This window comes from Platalea leucorodia (assembly GCF_965183815.1).
Source record: "Platalea leucorodia genome assembly, chromosome: 22".
Lineage (NCBI taxonomy): Eukaryota > Metazoa > Chordata > Aves > Pelecaniformes > Threskiornithidae > Platalea > Platalea leucorodia.
In genome coordinates this window covers 4,415,841-4,435,245 of record NC_138844.1, presented here as the reverse complement: position 1 = coordinate 4,435,245, position 19,405 = coordinate 4,415,841, and the positions used below count along the sequence as shown (strand labels likewise).

The following is a 19,405-nucleotide window of genomic DNA, read 5'->3' as shown; positions in this document are numbered from 1 at the left end:
CTATTCTATTCTATTCTATTCTATTCTATTCTATTCTATTCTATTCTATTCTATTCCACAGCTGGCTAAGCATTGAAGAAACTAAAATAAATGCCCACTCCCAAAATAAAAATAAAACCAGCAAAAAGCCCAGCTATGAGTCAAGGAAAAAAATACCCCCCCCAGTCCTGCTTCAGCCCACACCGCCTGCCTTGCTCCGTCCTTATTGATGCCACGACGGGTTTGACATTCATTTCCTCCTAACAGCAGAATTCTTGATCCATCAGCAACAAAACTGAATCAATCAGTTCCCAAAAGCCGGGCTGGTGAGAAGAAAGCCAGCCCTGCCCCTGGCATGTGGAATCAATCAATACCTTAAGCAGAAAAATATTGATAATGTTGCTGCTGCGGACATATTTATGTCCTTTATTATATGTGCCACGAGGAGCGATATTCTCCCCCCTGCCTGGCCCTGCCAGTGTTATTTTAAATTGTACAAAATCCTGCTTCTTTCTCAGGGAGGGAAACCACGGTCTATTTTTACTGTCTCACGATTTTGCCGTGGCTCCATCCCGAGGAGGGATCGAGTTTCCTGGACATCGTCCTCTCCGCTCGCCGGAGATTCCTTCGGTCAGTCCTTATAAGGAACCAGAGATTCATCTCAGCCACTGCCATGAATCCCCCCTGCTGCAGTCAGGGTGATGGATCATGCTGGAAAGACAGTTAAAGAAAGGAAAGAAGGAGGGGAGGGAGGCTGGGAGCCGTCAGGCTGGGGATTAGCAAGTGAAAAAGGCGGAGGGGATGGAGAGAGGCATTAGGAGAAATTACAGGCATGGAAATCAAGGAGTGTAATCGAAACCAGACTGGGACACTTTGATAGTAATGGAAATCAGGTTTTTTTGTGAGTTTGGGGAATGCTGCGTCCCTCCTACCCCGGAGCTGTGCTTTTGGGGTGCTTTGAGTCTTCCCCCAGGTAGGTGCCCAGCAGCGATTTCGGGCCACATTCACACCTCGAGGGTACCTGGGGGCCAAAAGCCACGTGAAATCTCTGCTCAGGAGACCCCAAACAGCACCGGGGCGGCCCCGCGGCCCCAGCCCACGTAGCGCCCGGCCACGGGCCCCGCGTGTCCCCGAGCCCTTCAGTCACCCCACTGCCGTGCACGTCCCCAGCGCCAAGGGATGAATCCTCAATTCATCCTTCCCTGATCCACCTGCACCGGCATCGCTGACAGCAGCGGGCCGCATCCATCCCGGTACGTACAAAGGGCCGGGGCTGCGGTTTGATCCTGGCCCAGCCTGCGCTGGAACGGTGTCATCTCCCACCCCTGGGGCCAGGAGGGCAACATCTGAACCGCCTGGTTTGGATGCTGTGGTCCAGCCAAGCCCGATCCCCACGGGAATAACTGAGCCCCATCCCCACGGGAATAACTCCCTGCAGAGCGCAGACGCCGATTTTACAGAGCACTCCCCATTTTCGCAGGCTGCATCCGAAGCACAGCGCAGATAGGATGAGCAGGCGCAAGGCTCGAGTAAGGAAAAGGGGAAGGTATTCAGGGCAGTCCCTCCCCGGCTGGCTAAATCAAGAGAGCAGTTTTTCCCTGAATGGTAAAACTCTGCCGTGGGCGTACGAGCCCGCAGCCGCCCGGCGTTTACTACGCTTCAGCCGGGGAAGATGCTCTGCAGTTTTTGAGTGGCATTTTGAGATGGAGCTGATCTTCCCATCCCTCCGTCACGGAGGACAAATGAGTGGTTTTGGAGCTGGCAGAGGCGCCGAGCAGAGGCTGGGAGCGAAGAGCACACCCGTGCGCCTGCTGCACGAGAGCCGACCTTGGACTCCATCCTTAAAAGCTTTTAAGTGCCTAAATCCCATCGATCGCAAGGAGAGCCAGAGGCCCGAGGACCGCGGCAGCCCTCGGCTTCCTGCGCTCTAGACGTGGGCTTGGCTCTTGCCAAGTGGCTCAAGGTGCAAATTTCTCAGCGAAGCTAGCCTAGAGAGTTCAAACGAAACGATTTCTTCTCTTTTCCTTTTCTCCATTGAAAAAAAACCCAAGAATTTTCCAAAAGGTACCTTATTGCCACAAATTCCTCTCCACCCCGCAGAGACTGACCATCAAGGAAAGCTCTGATGGCTCCCGACGAAGTGAAGCCCTTCGCTGAAGACAGCAGCAATAACCCCAGAGCCTGATTTCCACCCCAAATCTCCCCCCTCTCCCCCTCAAAAAGGACTTTTCCCAGCGCAACAGGGGCAGTGCAGGGTCCCCCTCGCCTTCCACCGGAGCAGCCGGGCTCTGCCACGCACCAGGACCCGTCCCCTGCTCCGAAAATGGTCCCAGCCCACGGTCGCAGGGGCTCTTCTGCTCCCCCCGGGCTTTTCCTTGCAGCCCTTCATTTATGCTCTCAGCCCTGGCTGTGAACAGCTGGGATGATATTTTCCCAACGTGTATTATTTATTCATCGTTATTTATAACTTACCATTACTGTGTTACTGTCTTTGTCGGGAAAGTAATTACCTATGCTTTTTAGTAAAATCAATAAAAAGTTTGAAGGCAGGAGCTCGCCCCGAGTGTTTAACTTGTGCCATTTCTGGGGCTCTGATGAGCCCCGGAGCGCGGTAGGAGAGGGGGAAAGCATCACCCGCGTTTGCTCGGACACCTCTGGCTTTGGAAGCGGCTGGGGGAAGACCTGGGCGAACATGAAAAAAGATAACGAGGGAGAGAGACGGTTGCTCCAAGGATGCTGCGTGCTCTGTCCTTGAGAGAGACTTAATGCAATATTTCACCAAGCTGTAATTGGGCATTTGCTAATTAAAGCTTCCCTTTTCGGGGGCGGGAGGGAGGCATGCTGCTGCACAGCTCTCTCCCTCCCAGGCAGCGATGCCGCCCGGGAGCCACACGCTGCCCCTCCGGTGGGGGAACCCCCCCATGCGTGACCCCCCCCAGCCTGAAGGAAGGTCAGGAGCCAACAAAAAAACCCCAAAGCTTTTTTTCTTATTACAAACTGGCAGCTTGCAGCCAAACCACTCCCCAACCTGCTCTCAGCAAGGCAAACCCAGCTCTGCCGGCGGCCAGCGCCGTGCCAGCCCCTGCGGCATCGTCCCGCTGTGGCAGAGCGGGTCCAGCAGCATCGCTGAGACCCAATTTTGGGCCCCTTCGATGGCCACGAGCCACCGCGGGAGCAGGACTGGCCGCGCTCTGGCACACGGAGCCCATTGCAGGTAGATGTAGCTGTCGGTTGACCTTAGGGGTTGCAATACGGCAGAGAGTGCCGTCTTCCACCGGCAGCCTAAAGGATGCTCCCCCAGCAAATAAACCCCTGGAGCCTTTGGTTTTAATTCTGAGAGGCGACAGCAGACTTTTAAGAGGCTCTTTGTCATCTCATGGAGCCAGGAAAGGGCCACAACCTTTTTGGGACAGAAAAAAACAAAAGCGTGCGGGGGATTTAATGAAAAATGTTAGCGAGTCCCTTCACCAAAGGAGCCGTGGAGGGTTAGGATGGGAGCAGAAGTTTTCACTTACCTTCGCTGGCCACCAGCCCAGCCTCGTGCAGATGCAGCCCAGCTGAGCGGCCGTCTCCGTCTGCCGGGCTTGGCTTTACATCGCTGGTACTGGTTTTTTCCCAGGGTGACTCCCGTGGTGGCATCAGGCCATCGTGCAGCACCCGTGCTCGGGGTGGTGGCAGGGAGGGAGGCTCGGGGACCGCTTGCCCCAAGCCCTGTGTCCCCGACAAGTGCATCCCGCAGTGGGAGGCCACAGCCCAAAGCCCTGCGGGGTGGGAGGATCTATCAGAGAGGCCGAGGAAAGCAGCGGGGTTTGCCACTTGCTGTGGTGGAGCACCAAAAGCAAATTAATTGCGGGAGACCCAGGCTGCTCCCCCCGCTGTGCCCAGCCCCACCATATGTCCACAGGCAGCTTTGCCCCGTTTCCATCCATCGGTGCGTTAAAAAGAGAGCGAGATGCTTGGCTTATCGCTTCCCTCGCTGCCCACCCAACCTGCGGGTGGGCATCCCGCGCCCCACGGCCCCGGCCGCATCCTGCCTCATCCCTACCTGGCCCCGGCACAGCCGTCTGGCCAGCAAACCCATCGCCATGTGGCTCGCACATGTGTTCCCGCGTCTCCGTGCCGGAGAACAAACTGCAGCTTTGGCTTCGGTTTAATCTTATTGAAAGGCACGGCTGCGAATGAGGGACTTTCCTTAAAGCCCTTCCCGGCTGCCGGTCAGAGCAGCGCAAGCCGGCTGGGAACAGCCGACCTCGTGTGCCTCGGGAGGTCGATAATTTGCTTTTCAAGAGGAAATCCAGCTGAGCTGCCCTCAGCCCCGGGCGCTTTGCTGCCCGGAGGGGATGATGTGACCCACGGGAGGAGCCCACGGGGCCGTCGGGAGCTGGGGGAGCTCGAATGGCTGCGGTGGTGGGAAAGGCTGGACCGAGCATCGCTGTGAGGAACCCCAAAAGCACCTGCAGAGCCTGGAGGGGCAAGGAAACACCTGGCATTGGCAGCACACAAGGTTGAATCCACTGTGCAGGGGACAAAGTGGGAGAGGGAAGGCATCTCTCCTCCGCCCCGGCCACGGGAGCTGCCCCGGGGGCCAGCGACAGCGTTTCTGGGCCATTTCCAGCCACGCTCCCTTACCAAAGCCACCAGAAAACCCACTTCATTTTTCCAGTGAACCCCACAAAGAGCGTTCCTGGCACTGACGCACCAAGGCAGGGGCCTCGCCGGGACGAGGGACAGGCCCTGACATTTCCAGCTTCCATCACCCTGGGGTCTGGGCTGGGCAGGACGCCAGGCAGAGTCGTCCTGCGAGGAGCTGGAAGCACTGGGGCAGAGGAGAGCAGCATGCAGGGAGCAGGGAGATTTTCAGAGGCCAAAGGACGTCAATATGGAGTTTTTTTTACTGCCAAGGGTGGATTTACTAAGAGGAACGGGCAGCCGCTGCTGTGGACATGGCAGCATTGCCTGCCTGCTCCCCGCTGGGGGCTTCTCCGTGTCGCCTGGATGGCTGTGACAGCCCTTGGGGTCTGGGTCCTGGGGGTGCCAGCAATCCAGGCACCCGTGGGACGCTGGCCCTTGTCCCATGCAGCCAGAGGAGGTCTGGTCACCCCATGCCAGCCACAGCCGCTGACCTGCCCCGAGCCCCTTGACGGGGCTGCAATATCCTTAACGAACCCATCATGCAGACGGTGACTGGTGGAGGGACGGAGTGAGGGACAGACAGACAGATGGACGTGGGCATTTGAGGGGATGGAGAGAGACGGATGGAGAGCAGAGGAGGGTGCATGGAGATGGATGGATGGGCCTGAATAATTGAGGGGCTGGAGAGAGCTGGGCACCCCAAGAGCACTTCGTGGGAGGGCAGCGGGGGCCGGGGGGGTCCGGGCTTTGTGTGCCGGCAGAGGAGGGTGCTGGCTCGGCCGCTCGCCGTGATGCTCCGGGGGCGGAGAGGAGGAGGAGGAGGAGGGACTTGCAGCCTTTTTCTGGCTGCCGCCGAGGCGGTGGGCGGCAGAGGGAGGGCAGCCCGGCCGCGCACCGGCTCTCGGGGGGGTGACCGGCCCCGCCGCCCTGCGCACCATGGCCGGGCTCCTGCCGCTGCTGCTGCTCCTGCTGCCGGCGGTGAGTGCGGGGGGCAGCAGCCGGGGGGCGGGCGGGGAGCGCAGAGGGTCCCCGGGAGGCGCCGGGCAGGGGTGGGATGGAGGCTCCCGAGGCACCACAGCGGGGTATTTGGAGGCTCCCGGGGGTGCCGGGCTGGCAGGCACGGGGGGTCCCAGGCGTACCGGGATGGGGAGCGCCGAGGGCGCAGGGCGGGAGGTCCCGGCGGTACGCGGCAGGCAGCCGTGGGGCTGGAGCATCCCGGGGGCGGCAGGGCTGGAGGGGGGGAGCCGGGCGGGGGGCCCGGGGGTGCCAGGCAGAGCGCTTCTGGGGGCAGAGGGAGGGGGCCCGGGGGGTGACGGGGGACCCACAGGGATGGCTTGTGCAGCCCCTCTGAGCCCTCTGCACCGAGCTCTGTCATCCCTTTGACTTAGGAAAAAAGGATGACAGCCCCCACTCAATAGGGGAAGAGGGGGGGGAGAAGACACCAACACCCCCAGTGCCCTCATCCCCTGCCATCCCACATCCCCAAAATCTCCCTTAGACCTTCCCAGCTCCACACTCGCTGCCCAGAGTGAAGGGTGAGACCCTCTTCCCCCCGGGGTGAGCCCCCGGGACGGGGGGCACAGCCTCGACATGTGCGGGGGACAAAACTTCAGGGCATGGGGGGCCAGGGAGGAGGGAAACGCCCGGAGCAGGGAAGGACCCACCTACCTGGGGCAGAAACAGGGCTTTTGTTGGGGGAGGATTTGACGGGGGTCCCAGAGGTTTCCTTAGGCAGCAGGACACCTTTCGGGCAGGATATTAAAGCTGGTGCTTTAGCAGTTTCATGCAGAGACCGAGGCTCCGTGCCGGAGGGTCTCCTTCCCCTGGACACCCGCGGTGCCGAGCATGGGATCAGGCTGGCCGAGCTCCCCGGGAACACTTACGGCAGCGGGCGGGTGGCAGGAAAGGCAAAAGCTGTCCCAGCCATATGGATTCAAATGATTTCAGCCCAGGGAATTACCCGCCTCGGGCAGCCCCCCGCCTGCTGCAGTGGGGCCGGGCTTCGGCGTCCCCCGAATCTCCGCAGCAGCCTCCCCAGGTCAGGGCTGAGCCCAGCCCTCGCCAGCCGGGGCACCCGCTGTCCTGGGGCTGGATCTGCCCCCCGGGATTACACCGGCCGAGCCGGGGGGACTGGGGGTGCGCACGGGGGGAGCCCGGCTGCTCCGCTGAGCCCTCACCCCGGCAGGTCCAGATGTGCACCCACAGCTGTGGCTGCAGCCTGGGGGCCACCCCGAACCCCGGGCACCCCGAGTTCGTTGCTCTTTACCTGTGCTGCTTGGCCGGTAGCTCCGCGTGGGAAGAGGCAGAGCCCTCCCAGTCCTGCCGTGCCAAGGGCTGGCCGGATCCGCAGACCTCAGACGTGGCTTTCTCTGCTGCCCAAAGTTTGGGGATTGCTCGGAGCCAGGGGTTTGGCCTTTCCTAGACAGGGTGCTTCACCAAGAAAGGCAGAGCCTGTCTGTCAGGCTCGCGGGCGGTTCGGATCCAGGCTTGCCGCTGGGCCCATCTCCAGCCGTAGCATCCCCTCCCTTCCCCGCTCCGGTGAGAAGCGATTTTTCTGTGGCAGGGCTCCGGAGCTAATGGTGCCGCGCCAAACTCCCGCCCCACATAGCTCCCTCCGAGGCCATCTCCTCAACCGGTGGCATCTGCTAGGACACGAAAACCCACTGACACAACTCCAAAAACAATTAAAAGCTTACAGAGGTGTTGCTCGCACCCTCTGTCCGTGCCCCCCTCCTTGGTCCAGCTGTCAAAATGCTTTATGGTGTTAATACCTGTGGCTTTGTCAACAGGAGTTGTGTTAATAACATGCACATTTCAGCAGGCTAATGCAGACCATGTGCCCCTCTTATAAGTGTGTTAATCTTTATGGGGCTTTCGGTGCTCGAGATGGAGAACTGAAAGGGAAATGCAGGCAGGGCAGGGGGGTGCAGCACCTGGGACTGGAAGTTGCATTTTCTACAGTATTTAGGAGTGCAGAGAGGGGGAATCTGGGGGGGGGGAAGGCATTGGCCACTCCTGGCAGCCCTATGGAGAGGGGACATGTGGCCAGAGGGGGGCCCTGGGGACAGCTGATGGGGGTCCGGATTTCGCACGGAGGAAGCGGCGTTGCCGGGTCCCATCCCCGCGGGCGCACGGAGCCGCTCGCAGCTGCCTGCGGTGTGGGAGAGCTGGCCGCTGCCGGCCCCAGCTGCGCTGCCCCAGCCTTCCCAGCACTATTTATAGCCAGGCTCGTTCGGCTGCTCCCCCAGCCTCGCTCACGGCTGCTGCTGCCACAGCCACGGGGAGGTGGGAGGGGGCAAACCCCTGCCCAGGCAGGGGGGATGCGCTGCAAGTCGGGGCTGCAGGGGATGGAGCAGCGGGGTGAGCTCCAACCAGGTTTGCTTGCAAAGCCCCACCAGCTGGATCTGTCCCCCCAGGAGAGGGGCCAAGCCCCTTCCTCACCCCCAAACCTATTTCCCCGCTGTCATTTGGGGGTGCTGGGAAGCCCCCCACCCCACGCCAAGCCCTCCTGCCTGCACAGCTGGGGCCTAGCGCCGGAGCGGAGCGGGCTGCCAGCCTGGGCTGGCGAAGCAGCGCCAGGGAGGAGAGCACATGCTTTCAAGCGCAGGGTAATTGGAGCACTTTGTCATTCAGATGCCTATAATTGGCGCTCCATTGTCTCAGCCGGGCCGGAAGCTGCCGGATGATGCACAGCGAGTCCATAACGCCGCATTGTGCAAGGAGGTGGCCAACTGGCTGACGAGGCATCCAGATGCACGGGGAGGGGAGCTCCTCCAAGCGTTAGCTGAATTTCTTCCCCCAAAATCAGGCTTAGTTGGATGGCAAAAGGATGGTCCAGCCCCGGAACACGTCCGCCTGTGAGCAGAGGGAGCAAAAGGAGCCCTGGCAGAGCTCAGATCACCGTGAGCATCTCAGCAGCCCTGCACCCAGGCAGAGATGGGTCCTGCGCCGCACGGCCCTGGCCAAGAGGTGTTTTGGGGAGCAGCCATCCTGCAAATGCACCCCGCTCCCCTGGCTGCAAAGTGCACGTGCAGGGTGGCTCTGACCCCACCGCTCGTGGCGTGTTTATTGCTTCCATATGTGACGACAGGTTTTATAAGCAGACACACTTACTTCCATTAGACAGTAACCTTGCTGAAGCTCTCGGTGCTCCCTTCAAAGGCTTCATTTCCATCAGGGGATCTGATTTCTGATCCCCATGTGCAGCAGAAGCGCTGTGCAGAGCTGCCACCCAAGCTCTCCAAACCCTCCATCGGGGCCGGCAGGTCTCCCCACCGCCAGCCCATAGGCAATGCCCTGCCTTCCCCCAGGGTGGGAAGGGCTGAACCCTTCAGGATGGTAAAGCATCCTTAGAGGAGACAACTCAGGTGACAGACAAGGGCAAATAATGCTGTAAACCCACAGAAAAGCCCACATCCCCCCCCAAAATACCCACCAGCCCCAACTGTGGAGACATGGCCTTTCCTGACCTCCCTCCAGCAGCAGCAGCACTTGGCAGGGGCTTTCTTGATGAGAGAGTTTTGCATAGGAAAGTGATTTCTCCCAAGACCTGTACTTCATGTGAGCCCCCTTTAGCCCCGACATCGGACACCCACCCCAGAGCGGGACCCCACCTGGATGGGACACACTTCGCCTGCCCTTGCAGGTGGGTCCCATAACAAGGGTCACCCCCCCGGCTCTGTTTTCTCCCCCAGGGACCCACCTGGGGCTCCAAGGACAAGTGCCCCACCAAGATGTACACGACGAGCGGGGAGTGCTGCAAAGCCTGCAACCTGGGAGAAGGGGTGGTGCAGCCCTGCGGGGTCAACCAGACCGTCTGCGAGCCCTGCCTGGACAGTGAGTACCCGCTCCCCTCCGCGAAGCACCGCAAAGGGGCTGGCACAGGGTATGGGGGGAGCTTTGGGGACCAGGAGTGTTAGCAGGCACTTGGGTCTCCCCACGCGCATCCTCTTTCCCTCCTGGAAGTGTTGTCTGGGCACAATTTGTGCTGTTTGCTTCGATCTTTCCATGCACAGCCCTTGCACAGATCAGCTCTGCCCTGCATGCAGCCTTGCCAGGCCGCCCGTCTCTGCACTGACACCAGGGTTACTGCCAGCGTTTCCCCAGAGCATCTGCCCTGCAAATCCCAGCCAGCGATGCAACATCTCCCCCTGTTTTGGGACCCGTTGGTGCCAGGCACCTTTGCAGATCCCCCTTCCAGCACTGTTCCCCTCCCAGTGGCTCCCTGGCTACTGGCTCGTGGCCAGCATTTGCCTCTGAGACATTCCCCTCCCCACACTGACTGTGCATTGGTCTCAGATCCAGCCACGGGGATGTCTCCCAATGAGCCACCTGTATTATTTTTCCTTAAACCTTGTAAAGACTGCAAAATAAAAGCAAGTTTGAGAGGGGAGAAGCAAATCACATCGGTCCCCAAGAGAGAGGGGAACAGTTTTCTCCTGGCCAGCTCCAGGCGCATTGCCTATGTCAAATGCTTCATAAATGTCGGTCGGAGATGTGTGCTGGAGACCTGCTTAAATGCTTACAGATGAAGTGGTCCAACTATTACTGTTTAAACAATGCCATGATAGGCATAAGCAATCTGCCCTTCAAATTTACTGCTGCAAACCCTTTGAAGGCCTAAGGACAAGTATTTGTAGGAAAAGCTGTGCCAGCCAAGCCCAGATTGCTCCAGGGATGTGCTTTGAGAGGGGGAAGGGACAGGGTATGGCTGCGGAGGAGCAGAGAGGAGGCAAAGTCCGGGGCAGGGGAGGGAGAGGGGGGAGAAGCAGTGTAAGCAGAGCAGCGCCAGCACGGAGCAGGGGATGGAACAGTGTCAGGGCAGTGCTAAAAATACCTCTGCTTTCCTGCAAAATCGATGAACAGTGCTTACCCTCCCAGCGCCTGGCTGCAGGGGCTGAATCCCACCGGCTGCAGCCTCGGGGCTGCTGTGCAGCGTAACCGCGCCAGGCTCGGACCCATCTTGCTGCGAGCTGCCAGGGCATCCGCTGTGCCGTCCATCCCCATGAGCCCTTCCTGCAGGGAACCTGGCCGGGGTGTCGGGCTCCAGCTCCCGGGTGTGCAGGGCTGTAAATCCAGAGCATTGCTTTGCATTCCTCGGGATGCTCAGATGAGCCAGCTTCCCGTAACACCCTGCACTTCCAGGCTAGCAGATGGCTTGTCTCCCTGATTTTTCTGGGAACTGAGGAGATAAAGAGAATTTCCACCCTCCCTAGAGGACACGGAGGTTATGGAGAGACCCGGACCGTGACTTTGGGCGCAGTGCTGGAAGCCCATGCATCAGCTGGGGTGCGGGTGCAAGTGCCATTGCTCTGGTTTGCATCCCAGCCTCACGCATTTGCATTTTTGCGGGGAGATTAACATCAGGCAGCAGCTCTGTCGGGTCAGGGAGCTGAGCTGGAAAGTACCAGGACAAAAGGGTCTGGCCCCTTCGTCCCTGTGGGGATGCGAGCAGCCAGGAGCAAACATTGCAGCCCCAAGGCCTCCCAGCATCACACCCAGGCTGAGAGCAAAGCCCCAGGGCAGCACTTTGTGCCTTGCTTGGCTTTGCTGCTGATGGGCCAGCACAGCTGAGTGCTCCTGGCCTCCAGGCAGCTGCTCTGGGACTGCCAGTTCCCCTCTCCGTGCCTCAGTTTCCCCTACAGCCCTCCACTTGCCTCCCAGTCCAGCATCTCCCAGCCCTGCCGCCCCCGGCTCGGGGTATCTATCTCCCATGTTGGATCCCACTCACTTACGCAGCTGCACAGTGCACGCCCCAGGGCAGGATCAGGCAATTATCATAAGAAGCAGCACCAAGGGGGCAACCCGCTGCCTCAAAGAGGGGACCAGGAACCACAACAGGGACAAAACCCCTGCAAACCCTCCTGCTTTATACCCCCAGCCTTGCCCCAGCTGTAGCCTTTTATGCATTCATTAATGGCAGCATGGGCTAATCCCCAGAAGCTCGTCAGCTGGGAGCTGCTGGGTGGGGGTGACCATGGGGTAACTCATGGGTGCAGGTGCTGCAAGGGGGCAAATGCTCCCCCCAGCTCTTCTCTGACCCCTGAGCGGGATTTTGGGGTGGGGAGAGAAGGAGACCTGCAAACCCCATCGTCAGCCCTTGCCGGGATGGGGAGATGGTCCCTTTGGACCTGGGCTCACGGCGGATCCTGCTGCCGCAGGCGCTGGGCAGGTGCAGGCAGCCCCGGTCCCGGCAAAGCGCCCTGCCTGCCAAGCGTGAGCCGGCGGGGAGGAATGCGGGCACGGCCCTGGGCCGCCGAGATCCCCACCTCCACCCTGGGCTGCCTCCGAGCTCTCGCCTTGGATTTCTTCCCGATCCACCAGCCAAATTGTTTTGCAAAAATTTGCTACAACCAAAGCACCACTCCTGCCAAAACCCATGGGGCCGGAGGGGCCAGAGGAGATGGTCCCTGTGTTAGCCCAAATGGCCACTTGCTTTTTTTTATTATAATTTTCCTTCTCCCCCGCCTTGCCAGCCACCCCTGATTGCTGCCTCATGATTTATTTATCCTCCTCGCCAGCCTCCATCGCTGCGGGCGGGAGGGAGGGGGCCCTGTTTGAATCTCAGCTGTAATTGCTCAGCTCAGATACCTTGCTGCCACTGAAAATGTGCCCACTCAGCCGTATGCCTTTCCTGGCCACTTCCCCACTCTAATGGTGCCTATCAATAATTCAGAATAATGCAAAGGATGAGCCCAGGTTAATGGGAGCTGCGCACGCTGGCGGATGACCCGGTGCTGCTCTGGCTCTGCTCACTCGGCCGGGCAGCGGGGCAGGGGCTGGTTGCCCACCCCGGGGCAGAGCCAAGGCAACAGCTCGGGGCCGGCAGCGGTGGAGCGGGTTCATCCCCAGGGTCCTGCAGTTCCAGGGAGGGCACAGGGCCGGCCCCGAAAGAGGAGCAGGACACTCAGACACAGGCACGGGGCAGGGGGAGATGTTGGGGGGTGGAGATGTCATGGCTGTCACTGCTCAGGGTTCACCGTGGTTCACCTCTAACCCTGCCCATCACCAGGGTCTCGGGGCTCTTCATTCCCCTCTACCTTGAAAGCAGACAAAAATTAAGCACCTGAACAGCTCTGCCCTGAGCCTGTCCGTGGCTCGGTCTCCCCTTGGCCACCCAGGGAAGCTAGAGGCCACTGAGGGTGGGAATTACCGTCTCCCACAATCATTCTCGGGAGACAGGCAGGTAATTAAAGATTAGCACGTGGCTGAATTGACTTCCCAAGGAGCAGGGCTAGCAGAGATCTCCCCGACACCTTCTCCATCAAGAAGGCTTGGCTTTCCCTGGGTGTTTCGGACGAGGGAAGACAGGGCGTTGCGGCAGCACGGGCTCCGGGGGGATCGATGGGAGGCAGCCGACGCAGGGATAGCAGCTGTGCCCTCCAGGACGGGAGCTGACCCATCTTCCAGGGCTAAAAATATCTTCAAACACCTTTGGGAGCGGGCAGGGGGAGGGAGAGGGCACGGGGGCGGCTTGCCGGGCTACGGGAGGAGGATTGATTTCCCCGGCAGAGTCAGTCCTGCAGGGTGAAACCGGAGAGCAAGAAGGCTCGGGGTCAGAGGAGAGTCAGCAATTAGCGTTGTAACCTCCTGTTCACATCACGCCCCGCGTCGGGGACACGCGGCTGAGGAGGGGGGCACAGGGTGGCAATACCCTGAGGGACCCCCCGGGCAGGATGCGAAGGAGAAAGCGTTTGGGGTGCTGGGGAGCAGCGATGGCTGGAGGATGCCCATGGCGACCATCTGGAGCTTGAAAATGGGGATTGTGCTCTGGCCAGGGGCAGGGATGCTCGCCGGGGGACACGGGCACTGAGCCCTGGGATGGGCACGGTCAGGGCAGCATCCAGACCTGCCCAGGCTGCAGGAGCTCGAGGGCTGGATCCCCGCTGAGCTGGGGAATTGCTGCAGAAAGGGTGTAATTGTTAATGGGAAGTGGAGCCTGCGGGCGGGGGGACGCTCGGTGGTGTTGGGGTGCTGCAGGGGGGGACACCTCTCCCTCTGGCCCAGAGAAGAGGAAAAATGGTGAAAAGGGAGATTGTCCCCATCAGCAGCTGCTGCACAAGCCCGTCTCCCCAGCTCAGCACCATTTGGTGATGGGATGAAGCCAGCGCTGGGGAACAAAGTGGCCACAGGGATGGGGACGCCATGCTGGGACCCTGCTCACCTCACCCTCTGTCCCCTGCCAGGTGTCACCTACTCGGACACGGTGAGCGCCGTGGAGCCATGCAAGCCCTGCACGCAGTGCGTGGGGTTGCAAAGCATGTCTGCGCCCTGCGTGGAGTCGGACGATGCCGTGTGCCGCTGCGCCTACGGCTACTACCAGGACGAGCCGAGCGGGAGCTGCAAGGAGTGCCAGGTGTGCGAGGTGGGCTTCGGCCTCATGTTCCCCTGCCAGGACTCGCAGGACACGGTCTGCGAGGAGTGTCCTGAGGGCACCTTCTCCAGTGAAGCCAACTTTGTGGACCCCTGCCTGCCCTGCACCACCTGCGAGGAGAACGAGGTGCTGGTGAAGGAGTGCACGGCCATCTCGGATGCCGAATGCAGAGGTAACGCCGCCTTTTCTGGGGAGAGCCATTGCGGAGGGGAGAGCTGGGTTGGCCGGCTCTCCTGTAGCGCTCCTTGCCTCAGTTTCCCTTTGCACCACAGCAATGGGGAGGCAGGGGAATGTCCCTGGGTTCGGAGAAGAGGACCCCAGTGTCCAGCTGAGACCCCCAGCCCTTGGGCGTTGCAGCATGCAGCTTCCTACCACGGCAGCGCTTGCCGTGAGCCCTCACCTCCCTTGCAAATCCCCGGCCCCAGGGTGTGCCCAGCCCTTTCCAGCCACTTCCTTGGCCAAGCTCCTGGCAGGATGCTGCCGTGGGTGCAGGCACTCTGCCGGGTGGCTTTGGGTGTCCAGGAACAGCGAGCAGAGCCCAGAGGTTCACCAGTCTCAGATGCCGTGCTTGCCACTGCCCGAGCCTTCATCAGGAGGGAACTTGGCAGCCGATGGGTTTCTGATGGGAATTAACTGCCCTGAAGAGCTGGGGAACAGCCGGCCTCACAGCCCAGGAGGGTTCGGTGCCCAGGGGAAGGGGGAGAGCATCATACACTGGCAGCAGCCCCCCGCCATGCCAGCCTGCACCCCACTACCGTGCACAGCCTCTCAAGGAGCGGCAGGGCTGCTTCGGCTGGGGACACCCCGGTTGCTCCTTGGCAGTAGCAGCGTGATTCCCTGTCCCGAGCCCGGCCGAGGAGAAAAGAGCTTTGTCCCGGCCGCCGCTGATTCACAGCGCGGGGGCAGCCGGCGCAGCTCCCTTGAAAGGGTCGAGTAAATGGAGCCATAAGTCAAGGAGCACAGGGCCAGCTTTGTTAGCTGGCAGCGGGGCCCTGCCGGAAACGGCCCTGACGGCCACCGAAGCGCCGCTCCAAAAGGGCAGCGGGGTCTGGCTGGGGGCCGCGGCCGGGAGGGCTGGCAGGGCGAGATGCCAGCTCCCCGCCGTCGCACCCGCTCCATCCTCACCGGGCCGGTGGCTGTGGCACAGCCCCGTGGGGCTCGCTGCCAGCGGGCGCAGGACAAGCCCCTGGAGAGGGATGGGGGCGGTTTGGGAGGGAGCCGGCACCCAGGGGAGGGGATGGGGCAGCCACAGGTGAGAGCGTTTTCCTGGGGCAAGACAAGACGTATCCACTCGCTCCGCGGGACACGCCTGGGTGCGGCGGGAACAGGGTCACTCCCAAACGGGGCCGGGCTGGCAGGGTACGTGGCTGCAGACAGGGGCCGGGAAAGGGGCAAATCCAGGCTGTGGTGCTGCTGGCAGCAGACAAGCCTGGCTCTGGGCGAGCTGCGGAGGCACCTGGGTTGCCTTACATGGGTCCCGGTGCAGATGTGCGGGGATGGGACTGGGCTGGGGCTGGGGCTGCTTCCCTGGGCTTTGGTACCAGCGATGGGAGCCTGGGGCTCAGTCTGCAGCTTGCACATGGTGGAAAGAGCTGCTGGACTGGAGCAAACCCAGTGCTGGGAAAGAAGAGCTTACAAAGCCATGTCCATGTCCATGTCCATGTCCAGCCATGACCAGGCACCATCGGCCATTTGGGGCAGGGGACAGCTTCAGCTTGTCCTGGGGACCAGGGAGGGCCGGTACTGTCTGGGGCCGGCGGACAAGGTGGTTTGCAAGGACAGGCCTGCGGGCAAGGGGATGGGGCAGAGCTGGCACCTCCGCAAGCCCCACAGCCTTTGGAAGAAGATCCCTGCAGAGATCATTGTCCTTTCACCAATTCACCTGCCACAGCCCTTTACAAGGCATGGCCGGCTGCATAACTAATTACTCTTATTTCTTTTCCCCTCCTTCCTGGCAGACCTCCATCCTCGCTGGACAACACACACGCCATCTCTAGTGGGCTCCGATAGCCCCGAGCCCATCACCAGGGACCCCTTCAACACCGAAGTGATGCCCAGCACCCTGGCAGACACTGTCACCACCGTCATGGGCAGCTCGCAGCCCGTCGTGAGCCGCGGCACCGCCGACAACCTCATCCCCGTCTACTGCTCCATCCTGGCAGCCGTGGTGGTGGGGCTGGTGGCCTACATCGCTTTCAAAAGGTGGGGGACCAAGGCAGCACCGTGGGGTTGTGGCAAAGGATTTGGGCAGTGGGAAACAGGCTGTGCCCCCCTTCAGAGGTCCCGCAGCCAGAGCTGTCACCAACAAGGGAGGGGAGGGGACCAGGCTGGGTGGGTGGGAGCCAGATTTCCAAAAATGCGTGAGAAATCAGGTGGTTAAGGGTGAAAAAGGGAGATGGCAGCAGGGTGGGGGAGCCCTCATCGCACCCCCCCCCAGCCCTTGCTCGTTCTGGCACGCCGTGGGCAGCCGTCACGGCCGATCACGCTCAGCAGCTCATCCCTGGCTCGCTGGGTTTGCACCTGGCCTTGGGCAGGCCGGGGCCAGCTCAGCGGCTCCCTGGGCAACCCGGGCTGGAGGCACCCCCATGGTGGGGGGGACCCGCAGGCAGCCCCGGGACCCCCGCGAGCTCCAGCAGCACAACTGCATTTTTGCAGCAGATCCATGCAGAAGGGAGCCCTGCCCTGGTCCCTCGCAAAGCTCAGGGGCTCGGCACCCACTTGGCAGCTGCAAATGCTGATTTAAACTGACCCGGCCGCCGTCCTGGAGAGGTTGAGGCTGCAGGAGAAATGCTTCTCCCTGGGAAAAGTGGTCTCAAGAAACGGGAGCAAAGCAGCAAACCGGCTCCCAGCCTGGGGGACGTTGCCACCAGCTGTCACCTCCCCGCTCCTCTCCCTGCAGGTGGAACAACTGCAAACAGAACAAGCAAGGGGCCAACAACCGCCCGGTGAACCAGACGCCTTCTCCGGAGGGGGAGAAGTTGCACAGCGACAGCGGCATCTCGGTGGACAGCCAGAGCCTGCACGACCAGCAGCCGCCAAGCCAGAGCACCCAGGGGCCAGGTAGGGCGAACCGGGTGCTGCAGGGTGGGCAAGAGCACCCTGGGGATGGGCCTAATGCCGCTTCATCCTTCCCAGCGCCCAAGGGAGACGGGAACCTCTACGCCAACCTGCCGCCCAGCAAGCAGGAGGAGGTGGAGAAGCTGCTGAGCAGCTCCGCGGAGGAGACGTGGAGGCAGCTGGCCGGGGAGCTGGGCTACAAAGAGGACCTCATAGACTCCTTCACCCGGGAGGAATCGCCCGCCCGGGCTCTCCTGGCCGACTGGTCCTCCAAGGAGACGGCCACCCTTGCCGCCCTGCTCGCTGCCCTGCGCAAGATCCAGCGCGGGGACATCGCCGAGAGCTTGTACAGCGAGTCCACTGCCACCTCTCCCGTCTGAAGGGTGGCCTGGGGTGGCCGTGTGGGGTCCCCTTCCCCCTTCGCCCCCTCACCTCTTCTCTCCCCGGCACCTAGAGCCCCGGAGAGGAGGGTGGGAAGGAAGCGGGGGCTCCCCAGGCCCCCCCAGTTTACGGTCCTGTATGCACTGAGCTCCTGTTTTCGGTATCGCCCCCTCCCATCGCCGCCTTCCCCCGGCAGCCCGTAAGCAGTCAGGTGCAGGGCTCAGTCCCGCTCAATGCCCAAAGCCCGTCTGCTGCCGGAGCATCCTCTGCAGCCCTGTGAGGCTGGACAGACGGATGTAGGAATGAGCACCGCGCTCTCAGCCCTCTCCTCTCTCCCCTTCCAGGCACTTCTCCTTCCTCCTTGGGGCTCCAGTTCTCTTCCTCCTGCCCTTCCTCCTTGGCTGACCCTGCCGCTGTCTCCGGCTCTCCTCCAACCCCCTGAAATCCAGCTGCTTTCCCCAAACTGCCAGCGAAGGGCAGGGCTGGGATGGGCGCAGAGAGAACTGGAGCTGCTGTACCGGGATGCGGGGAGGGGTCTGGTCCTACGGCCGGGCTGCGCCACGGGAGGTGGGCTGGGGGAAAGGACTTGGCTTCCAGCAGCCCAACCTACACTGTGAAATTTGGGGGGCGCAGCTCCCACGCGCGCTCCGCAGGGCTTCCAGTGTTTGGTCTCGGTGAGGAGCAGCCGGGACCACCCCAACGTCAGGGACCAGGTGTCTGGGTGCCACCACCTCTCTGGTATTGGAGCTCTGCGAGGGGACACACCGAAGGTCTAAAGGGCTGAAAAAAGTGCCTGCCTGTGGTGGGGACATGACGAAAGGGCTCTGCTCATCCTTCCCCTGGCACCAGCCCCGGCGTCCCCATGCTGCACTGACCCAGGAGCAAAGCCACGCTGCCGTGATTGCACTGTCCCCACTCGCCCACAGACCCAGCTGGGGCTGGCAGTCCTGACCCCCTGCTTGTAAGGGCTCCTTCTCCTCCAGCTCTGTGAAGGGGGGCTCAGAAACACCCCTGCCCGCTCCGTGCAGGCCCTTCGCCTCCGTCCGGGTGTGCGGCGGGCGCTGCCCACCCTTGGTGCACCAACTGCCTCCCCGGAGCATCCTTGGGTGGCCCCAGCACCTCCCTTTGATGGGACCCCACCGCAGCCCCGGGGAGGAGACATCACTCACCGCCTCCGTGTCTCCAGAGCTCTAAGCGCATTTTCTTGGCATATCAGCTCCCTGCCCAGCACCCAGCTCTCTCATGGGTGATGCTGGAGAGCAGCCACCGGCTGGGCAAGCACCCCATTCCCTCGGTGAGCTGCCACCGAGCAGCCAGCGCGGTCCTGGGGGATGTCCCCAACACAGCTACGGCTTCGACATCTCGCTTGCCTGGAGCATCACAAGTTTTTTGCAGAGAAAGGACTGCAAGGTGAGCTGGTGCACAGCACCGGTGCTGGGTACATCTGCACCTACGGACTGCCCCTTCGCCTCCAGATTCAGCCAGAAACTCTTTCCTGAAGGCAGAAGGTGATTTTCCTCCCCTCTTTCAGGAGATAAGCAAGACTTGTAAATAATACCATGTCGTTTTACTAACTGCTCGATGTTTCTATGTGTGACATGGGGTGATGGTGCCCACCCTGGCCCCTCTGCTCTTCCTCACAGCCTTTCTGCCTGCAAGGCGAGCTTTCGTTTTGCAGTCTAAGCCCACCTCGTTTCTGGCCTTAAGGACTCAATGGGGAGGCAGGGAAACACGCACACCCCAAAAATCACCACAGCAGGTCCACGAGAAACTTGGGAACATGGAGGGATTTGGCTGTTCCCAGCGGAGCTGCTGGGCATCGGGAGGGAGAGCTCAGTGCTTTCTGAGGGACTGCAGCTTGCGTCAATAGGATTTGAGCACCCAGGTCCTTCAAAAGCTTTGGGGAATTTTGCCCCTATGCTTTGGATGATAAAGCAGCACAGGCTGAATCTGGATCTCCAGGATGGGATATTTGATGCCTCC

The 19,405-nt window shown here is 61.2% G+C and overlaps 1 protein-coding gene across 1 annotated transcript; it reads left to right on the top strand.

Moving 5' to 3' along the window:
* Positions 1 to 5,547: 5,547 nt before the first annotated feature.
* Positions 5,548 to 17,421, top strand: NGFR (nerve growth factor receptor; the record flags this gene model as incomplete). Its single annotated transcript, XM_082331707.1, has 6 exons — positions 5,548 to 5,589; positions 9,306 to 9,447; positions 13,797 to 14,156; positions 15,943 to 16,186; positions 16,884 to 17,044; positions 17,120 to 17,421. 6 exons carry the CDS (start codon positions 5,548 to 5,550, stop codon positions 17,419 to 17,421), a joined length of 1,251 nt encoding a protein of 416 aa, XP_082187833.1.
* Between the last annotated feature and the right edge of the window lie 1,984 nt (positions 17,422 to 19,405).